The sequence below is a fragment of the Oncorhynchus keta genome, unplaced genomic scaffold (assembly GCF_023373465.1).
Source record: "Oncorhynchus keta strain PuntledgeMale-10-30-2019 unplaced genomic scaffold, Oket_V2 Un_contig_4161_pilon_pilon, whole genome shotgun sequence".
In the NCBI taxonomy this organism is placed as follows: Eukaryota; Metazoa; Chordata; class Actinopteri; order Salmoniformes; family Salmonidae; genus Oncorhynchus; species Oncorhynchus keta.
Genome location: NW_026287621.1, coordinates 42,501 through 52,500, shown reverse-complemented (window position 1 = coordinate 52,500; position 10,000 = coordinate 42,501). Strand labels below are relative to the sequence as shown.

General features: G+C 47.2%; 1 protein-coding gene across 1 annotated transcript in view; it reads right to left on the bottom strand.

Moving 5' to 3' along the window:
• The window catches only part of LOC127924505 (glutamate receptor-interacting protein 1-like), a gene marked incomplete at its 5' end in the record, with an annotated part of 65,861 nt that overhangs the window by 31,100 nt on the left and 24,761 nt on the right, over positions 1 to 10,000 (bottom strand). Inside the window, 2 exons of the mRNA XM_052509213.1 lie at positions 108 to 191; positions 8,706 to 8,854. Of these exons, the coding sequence (XP_052365173.1) occupies positions 108 to 191; positions 8,706 to 8,854 (233 nt within the window). The remainder of the gene's footprint in view (positions 1 to 107; positions 192 to 8,705; positions 8,855 to 10,000) is intronic.

Genomic DNA, 10,000 nt, shown 5'->3' with positions numbered 1-10,000 from the left:
CACACACACACACACACACACACACACACACACACACACACACACACACACACACACACACACACACACACACACACACACACACACACACACACACACACACACACCTCGGATGACAAAGCCGAACGTATTGCCTTCTTTGTGCAGAGTCACCTCAACGCTTTTGAACATCAGCCCAGAGCCTTGAACAGCTGAGGAGAGAAGAGCAAAACACTATATGAACATATCACTACCTCCACAGTTACATCATTACACAGTCTGGGAGAGGAGACATCATTACACAGCCTGGGAGAGGAGACATCATTACACAGTCTGGGAGAGGAGACATCATTACACAGTCCTGGGAGAGGAGACATCATTACACAGTCTGGGAGAGGAGACATCATTACACAGTCTGGGAGAGGAGACATCATTACACAGTCTGGGAGAGGAGACATCATTACACAGTCTGGGAGAGGAGACATCATTACACAGTCTGGGAGAGGAGACATCATTACACAGTCTGGGAGAGGAGACATCATTACACAGTCTGGGAGAGGAGACATCATTACACAGTCTGGGAGAGGAGACATCATTACACAGTCTGGGAGAGGAGACATCATTATACAGTCTGGGAGAGGAGACATCATTATACAGTCTGGGAGAGGAGACATCATTATACAGTCTGGGAGAGAAGACATCATTACACAGTCTGGGAGAGGAGACATCATTATACAGTCTGGGAGAGGAGACATCATTACACAGTCTGGGAGAGGAGACATCATTATACAGTCTGGGAGAGGAGACATCATTATACAGTCTGGGAGAGGAGACATCATTATACAGTCTGGGAGAGGAGACATCATTATACAGTCTGGGAGAGGAGACATCATTACACAGTCTGGGAGAGGAGACATCATTACACAGTCTGGGAGAGGAGACATCATTACACAGTCTGGGAGAGGAGACATCATTACACAGCCTGGGAGAGGAGACATCATTACACAGTCTGAGAGAGGAGACATCATTACACAGTCTGGGAGAGGAGACATCATTACACAGTCTGGGAGAGGAGACATCATTACACAGTCTGGGAGAGGAGACATCATTACACAGTCTGGGAGAGGAGACATCATTACACAGTCTGTCTGGGAGAGGAGACATCATTACACAGTCTGTCTGGGAGAGGAGACATCATTACACAGTCTGGGAGAGGAGACATCATTACACAGTCTGGGAGAGGAGACATCATTACACAGTCTGGGAGAGGAGACATCATTACACAGTCTGGGAGAGGAGACATCATTATACAGTCTGGGAGAGGAGACATCATTACACAGTCTGGGAGAGGAGATATCATTACACAGTCTGAGAGAGGAGACATCATTACACAGCCTGGGAGAGGAGACATCATTACACAGTCTGGGAGAGGAGACATCATTACACAGTCTGGGAGAGGAGACATCATTATACAGTCTGGGAGAGGAGACATCATTACACAGTCTGGGAGAGGAGACATCATTATACAGTCTGGGAGAGGAGACATCATTACACAGTCTGGGAGAGGAGACATCATTACACAGTCTGGGAGAGGAGACATCATTATACAGTCTGGGAGAGGAGACATCATTACACAGTCTGGGAGAGGAGACATCATTACACAGTCTGGGAGAGGAGACATCATTACACAGTCTGGGAGAGGAGACATCATTACACAGCCTGGGAGAGGAGACATCATTACACAGTCTGGGAGAGGAGACATCATTATACAGTCTGGGAGAGGAGACATCATTATACAGTCTGGGAGAGGAGACATCATTACACAGTCTGGGAGAGGAGACATCATTACACAGTCTGGGAGAGGAGACATCATTATACAGTCTGGGAGAGGAGACATCATTACACAGCCTGGGAGAGGAGACATCATTACACAGTCTGGGAGAGGAGACATCATTACACAGTCTGGGAGAGGAGACATCATTACACAGTCTGGGAGAGGAGACATCATTACACAGTCTGGGAGAGGAGACATCATTACACAGTCTGGGAGAGGAGACATCATTACACAGCCTGGGAGAGGAGACATCATTACACAGTCTGGGAGAGGAGACATCATTACACAGTCTGGGAGAGGAGACATCATTACACAGCCTGGGAGAGGAGACATCATTACACAGTCTGGGAGAGGAGATATCATTACACAGTCTGGGAGAGGAGACATCATTACACAGTCTGGGAGAGGAGACATCATTACACAGTCTGGGAGAGGAGACATCATTATACAGTCTGGGAGAGGAGACATCATTACACAGTCTGGGAGAGGAGACATCATTACACAGTCTGGGAGAGGAGACATCATTACACAGTCTGGGAGAGGAGACATCATTACACAGTCTGGGAGAGGAGACATCATTACACAGTCTGGGAGAGGAGACATCATTACACAGTCTGGGAGAGGAGACATCATTACACAGTCTGTCTGGGAGAGGAGACATCATTACACAGTCTGGGAGAGGAGACATCATTACACAGCCTGGGAGAGGAGACATCATTACACAGTCTGGGAGAGGAGACATCATTACACAGTCTGGGAGAGGAGACATCATTACACAGTCTGGGAGAGGAGACATCATTACACAGTCTGGGAGAGGAGACATCATTACACAGTCTGGGAGAGGAGACATCATTACACAGTCTGGGAGAGGAGACATCATTACACAGTCTGGGAGAGGAGACATCATTACACAGTCTGGGAGAGGAGACATCATTACACAGTCTGTCTGGGAGAGGAGACATCATTACACAGTCTGGGAGAGGAGACATCATTACACAGCTGGGAGAGGAGACATCATTACAGTCTGGGAGAGGAGACATCATTACACAGTCTGGGAGAGGAGACATCATTACACAGCCTGGGAGAGGAGACATCATTACACAGTCTGGGAGAGGAGACATCATTACACAGCCTGGGAGAGGAGACATCATTACACAGCCTGGGAGAGGAGACATCATTACACAGTCTGGGAGAGGAGACATCATTACACAGTCTGGGAGAGGAGACATCATTACACAGCCTGGGAGAGGAGATATCATTACACAGTCTGGGAGAGGAGACATCATTACACAGTCTGTCTGGGAGAGGAGACATCATTACACAGTCTGGGAGAGGAGACATCATTACACAGTCTGGGAGAGGAGACATCATTACACAGTCTGGGAGAGGAGACATCATTACACAGTCTGTCTGGGGAGAGGAGACATCATTACACAGTCTGTCTGGGAGAGGAGACATCATTACACAGTCTGGGAGAGGAGACATCATTACACAGCCTGGGAGAGGAGACATCATTACAGTCTGGGAGAGGAGACATCATTACACAGTCTGAGAGAGGAGACATCATTACACAGCCTGGGAGAGGAGACATCATTACACAGTCTGGGAGAGGAGACATCATTACACAGCCTGGGAGAGGAGACATCATTACACAGTCTGGGAGAGGAGACATCATTACACAGTCTGGGAGAGGAGACATCATTATACAGTCTGGGAGAGGAGACATCATTACACAGTCTGGGAGAGGAGACATCATTACACAGTCTGAGAGAGGAGACATCATTACACAGCCTGGGAGAGGAGATATCATTACACAGTCTGGGAGAGGAGACATCATTACACAGTCTGGGAGAGGAGACATCATTATACAGTCTGGGAGAGGAGACATCATTACACAGTCTGGGAGAGGAGACATCATTACACAGTCTGAGAGAGGAGACATCATTACACAGCCTGGGAGAGGAGATATCATTACACAGTCTGGGAGAGGAGACATCATTACACAGTCTGGGAGAGGAGACATCATTACACAGCCTGGGAGAGGAGACATCATTACACAGTCTGAGAGAGGAGACATCATTACACAGTCTGGGAGAGGAGACATCATTACACAGCCTGGGAGAGGAGACATCAATACACAGTCTGAGAGAGGAGACATCATTACACAGCCTGGGAGAGGAGATATCATTACACAGTCTGGGAGAGGAGACATCATTACACAGTCTGGGAGAGGAGACATCATTATACAGTCTGGGAGAGGAGACATCATTACACAGTCTGGGAGAGGAGACATCATTACACAGTCTGAGAGAGGAGACATCATTACACAGCCTGGGAGAGGAGATATCATTACACAGTCTGAGAGGAGACATCATTACACAGCCTGGGAGAGGAGACATCATTACACAGTCTGGGAGAGGAGACATCATTACACAGTCTGGGAGAGGAGACATCATTACACAGTCTGAGAGAGGAGACATCATTACACAGCCTGGGAGGGAGTCTGGGACATCATTATACAGTCTGGGAGAGGAGACATCATTACACAGCCTGGGAGAGGAGACATCATTACACAGTCTGGGAGAGGAGACATCATTACACAGTCTGGGAGAGGAGACATCATTACACAGTCTGGGAGAGGAGACATCATTACACAGTCTGAGAGGGAGACATCATTACACAGCCTGGGAGAGGAGACATCATTACACAGTCTGGGAGAGGAGACATCATTACACAGTCTGGGAGAGGAGACATCATTACACAGTCTGTCTGGGAGAGGAGACATCATTACACAGTCTGGGAGAGGAGACATCATTACACAGTCTGGGAGAGGAGACATCATTACACAGTCTGGGAGAGGAGACATCATTACACAGTCTGAGAGAGGAGACATCATTACACAGTCTGGGAGAGGAGACATCATTACACAGTCTGGGAGAGGAGACATCATTACACAGTCTGGGAGAGGAGACATCATTACACAGTCTGAGAGAGGAGACATCATTACACAGCCTGGGAGAGGAGACATCATTATACAGTCTGGGAGAGGAGACATCATTACACAGCCTGGGAGAGGAGACATCATTACACAGTCTGGGAGAGGAGACATCATTACACAGTCTGGGAGAGGAGACATCATTACACAGTCTGGGAGAGGAGACATCATTACACAGTCTGGGAGAGGAGACATCATTACACAGCCTGGGAGAGGAGACATCATTACACAGTCTGGGAGAGGAGACATCATTACACAGTCTGGGAGAGGAGACATCATTACACAGCCTGGGAGAGGAGACATCATTACACAGTCTGGGAGAGGAGACATCATTACACAGTCTGGGAGAGGAGACATCATTACACAGTCTGGGAGAGGAGACATCATTACACAGTCTGGGAGAGGAGACATCATTACACAGCCTGGGAGAGGAGACATCATTACACAGCCTGGGAGAGGAGACATCATTACACAGTCTGGGAGAGGAGACATCATTACACAGTCTGGGAGAGGAGACATCATTACACAGTCTGGGAGAGGAGACATCATTACACAGTCTGGGAGAGGAGACATCATTACACAGTCTGGGAGAGGAGACATCATTACACAGTCTGGGAGAGGAGACATCATTACACAGTCTGGGAGAGGAGACATCATTACACAGTCTGGGAGAGGAGACATCATTACACAGTCTGGGAGAGGAGACATCATTACACAGTCTGGGAGAGGAGACATCATTACACAGTCTGGGAGAGGAGACATCATTACACAGCCTGGGAGAGGAGACATCATTACACAGTCTGGGAGAGGAGACATCATTACACAGTCTGGGAGAGGAGACATCATTACACAGTCTGAGAGAGGAGACATCATTACACAGTCTGGGAGAGGAGACATCATTACACAGTCTGGGAGAGGAGACATCATTACACAGTCTGAGAGAGGAGACATCATTACACAGTCTGGGAGAGGAGACATCATTACACAGTCTGGGAGAGGAGACATCATTACACAGTCTGGGAGAGGAGACATCATTACACAGTCTGGGAGAGGAGACATCATTACACAGTCTGGGAGAGGAGACATCATTACACAGTCTGGGAGAGGAGACATCATTACACAGTCTGGGAGAGGAGACATCATTACACAGTCTGGGAGAGGAGACATCATTACACAGTCTGGGAGAGGAGACATCATTACACAGTCTGAGAGAGGAGACATCATTACACAGTCTGTCTGGGAGAGGAGACATCATTACACAGTCTGTCTGGGAGAGGAGACATCATTACACAGTCTGTCTGGGAGAGGAGACATCATTACACAGTCTGTCTGAGAGAGGAGACATCATTACACAGCCTGGGAGAGGAGACATCATTACACAGTCTGGGAGAGGAGACATCATTACACAGTCTGGGAGAGGAGACATCATTACACAGTCTGAGAGAGGAGACATCATTACACAGTCTGGGAGAGGAGACATCATTACACAGTCTGTCTGGGAGAGGAGACATCATTACACAGTCTGGGAGAGGAGACATCATTACACAGTCTGGGAGAGGAGACATCATTACACAGTCTGGGAGAGGAGACATCATTACACAGTCTGGGAGAGGAGACATCATTACAGTCTGGGAGAGGAGACATCATTACACAGCCTGGGAGAGGAGATATCATTACACAGCCTGGGAGAGGAGACATCATTACACAGTCTGGGAGAGGAGACATCATTACACAGTCTGTCTGAGAGAGGAGACATCATTACACAGTCTGGGAGAGGAGACATCATTACACAGTCTGTCTGAGAGAGGAGACATCATTACACAGCCTGGGAGAGGAGACATCATTACACAGTCTGTCTGAGAGAGGAGACATCATTACACAGCCTGAGAGGGAGACATCATTACACAGTCTGGGAGAGGAGACATCATTACACAGTCTGGGAGAGGAGACATCATTACACAGCCTGAGAGAGGAGACATCATTACACAGTCTGGGAGAGGAGACATCATTACACAGTCTGAGAGAGGAGACATCATTACACAGCCTGGGAGAGGAGACATCATTACACAGTCTGGGAGAGGAGACATCATTACACAGTCTGAGAGAGGAGACATCATTACACAGTCTGGGAGAGGAGACATCATTACACAGTCTGGGAGAGGAGACATCATTACACAGTCTGGGAGAGGAGACATCATTACACAGTCTGTCTGAGAGAGGAGACATCATTACACAGTCTGGGAGAGGAGACATCATTACACAGTCTGGGAGAGGAGACATCATTACACAGTCTGGGAGAGGAGACATCATTACACAGTCTGGGAGAGGAGACATCATTACACAGTCTGGGAGAGGAGACATCATTACACAGTCTGGGAGAGGAGACATCATTACACAGTCTGGGAGAGGAGACATCATTACACAGTCTGGGAGAGGAGACATCATTACACAGTCTGGGAGAGGAGACATCATTACACAGTCTGGGAGAGGAGACATCATTACACAGTCTGGGAGAGGAGACATCATTACACAGTCTGGGAGAGGAGACATCATTACACAGTCTGGGAGAGGAGACATCATTACACAGTCTGGGAGAGGAGACATCATTACACAGCCTGGGAGAGGAGACATCATTACACAGTCTGGGAGAGGAGACATCATTACACAGTCTGGGAGAGGGAGACATCATTACACAGTCTGGGAGAGGAGACATCATTACACAGTCTGAGAGAGGAGACATCATTACACAGTCTGGGAGAGGAGACATCATTACACAGTCTGGGAGAGGAGACATCATTACACAGTCTGGGAGAGGAGACATCATTACACAGTCTGGGAGAGGAGACATCATTACACAGTCTGGGAGAGGAGACATCATTACACAGTCTGGGAGAGGAGACATCATTACACAGTCTGGGAGAGGAGACATCATTACACAGTCTGGGAGAGGAGACATCATTACACAGTCTGGGAGAGGAGACATCATTACACAGCCTGGGAGAGGAGACATCATTACACAGTCTGAGAGAGGAGACATCATTACACAGTCTGATTAGGAGACTGATCAGACATCATTACACAGTCTGGGAGAGGAGACATCATTACACAGTCTGGGAAGGAGACATCATTACACAGTCTGGGAGAGGAACATCATTATACAGTCTGGGAGAGAAGACATCATTACACAGTCTGTCTGGGAGAGGAGACATCATTACACAGTCTGTCTGGGAGAGGAACATCATTACACAGTCTGGGAGAGGAGACATCATTGAACACAGTCTGGGAGAGGAGAACATCAGATCATAATGTACTACAGTCAACATGGGAGAGGAGACATCATTATACAGTCAGAGAAGACATCATTACACAGTCTGTCTGGGAGAGGAGACATCATTACACAGTCTGTCTGAGAGGAACATCATTACACAGTCTGTCTGGGAGAGGCCATCATTACACAGTCTGGGAGAGGAGACATCATTACACAGTCTGTCTGGGAGAGGAGACATCATTACACAGTCTGGGAGAGGAGACATCATGTACACAGTCTGGGAGAGGAGACATCATTATACAGTCTGGGAGGAAGACATCATTACACAGTCTGTCTGGGAGAGGAGACATCATTATCTGTCTGAACCAATCAGACATCATTACACAGTCTGTCTGGGAGAGGCTGAAAGGAAAAGACAATGAGATCAACTATTGATTAGTATCTATCTATTGAACCAATCAGATCAACATAATGTATCTATTGAACCAATCAGATCAACATAATGTATCTATTGAACCAATCAGATCAACATAATGTATCTATTGAACCAATCAGATCAACATAATGTATCACTGACTATGAAGGGCCAATCAGTATAATGTATCTGGTCCTAAAACAGTAGAACTCACAGACAGGTGGCAGCTCGAATTCCACCTCTAGAACCACAGATCGTTCTCCGACGTTCTTCAGCAGGCTGATGATCTCGTCGTGACGGAACTTGGTCAGATTGATCCCATTCACAGACTTGATGTAGTCGCCCACGTTGAGCTGGTCACTCCTACACAGAGAGAGATGGATGGTGTGATAGAGGAGGGGAGGAAGACAGGGAGGGGATGGGATTGAGACAACCAGAACAGAAGTAGAGAGGAACACAGAAAGAGAAAGGTATGGAGACGAGGAGAAACACAGAAAGAGAAGATATGGAGACGAGGAGATGAGAGAAACACAGAAAGAGAAAGGTATGGAGACGAGGAGAAACACAGAAAGAGAAAGATATGGAGACGAGGAGATGAGAGAAACACAGAAAGAGAAAGATATGGAGACGAGGAGATGGGAGAAACACAGAAAGAGAAAGATATGGAGACGAGGAGAAACACAGAAAGAGAAAGATATGGAGACGAGGAGATGGGAGAAACACAGAAAGAGAAAGGTATGGAGACGAGGAGATGGGAGAAACACAGAAAGAGAAAGATATGGAGACGAGGAGAAACACAGAAAGAGAAAGATATGGAGACGAGGAGATGGGAGAAACACAGAAAGAGAAGATATGGAGACGAGGAGATGGGAGAAACACAGAAAGAGAAAGATATGGAGACGAGGAGAAGGGAGAAACACAGAAAGAGAAAGATATGGAGACGAGGAGAAACACAGAAAGAGAAAGATATGGAGACGAGGAGATGAGAGAAACACAGAGAGAGAAGATATGGAGACGAGGAGATGGGAGAAACACAGAGAGAGAAGATATGGAGACGAGGAGATGGGAGAAACACAGAAAGAGAAAGATATGGAGACGAGGAGATGAGAGAAACACAGAGAGAGAAGATATGGAGACGAGGAGATGGGAGAAACACAGAGAGAGAAGATATGGAGACGAGGAGATGGGAGAAACACAGAGAGAGAAGATATGGAGACGAGGAGATGAGAGAAACACAGAGAGAGAAGATATGGAGACGAGGAGATGAGAGAAACACAGAAAAAGAAAGATATGGAGACGAGGAGATGGGAGAAACACAGAGAGAGAAGATATGGAGACGAGGAGATGAGAGAAACACAGAGAGAGAAGATATGGAGACGAGGAGATGAGAGAAACACAGAGAGAGAAGATATGGAGACGAGGAGAGAAACACAGAGAGAAAGATGGAGAGAAGAAACACAGAGAGAGAAGATATGGAGACGAGGAGAAACACAGAGAGAGAAGATATGG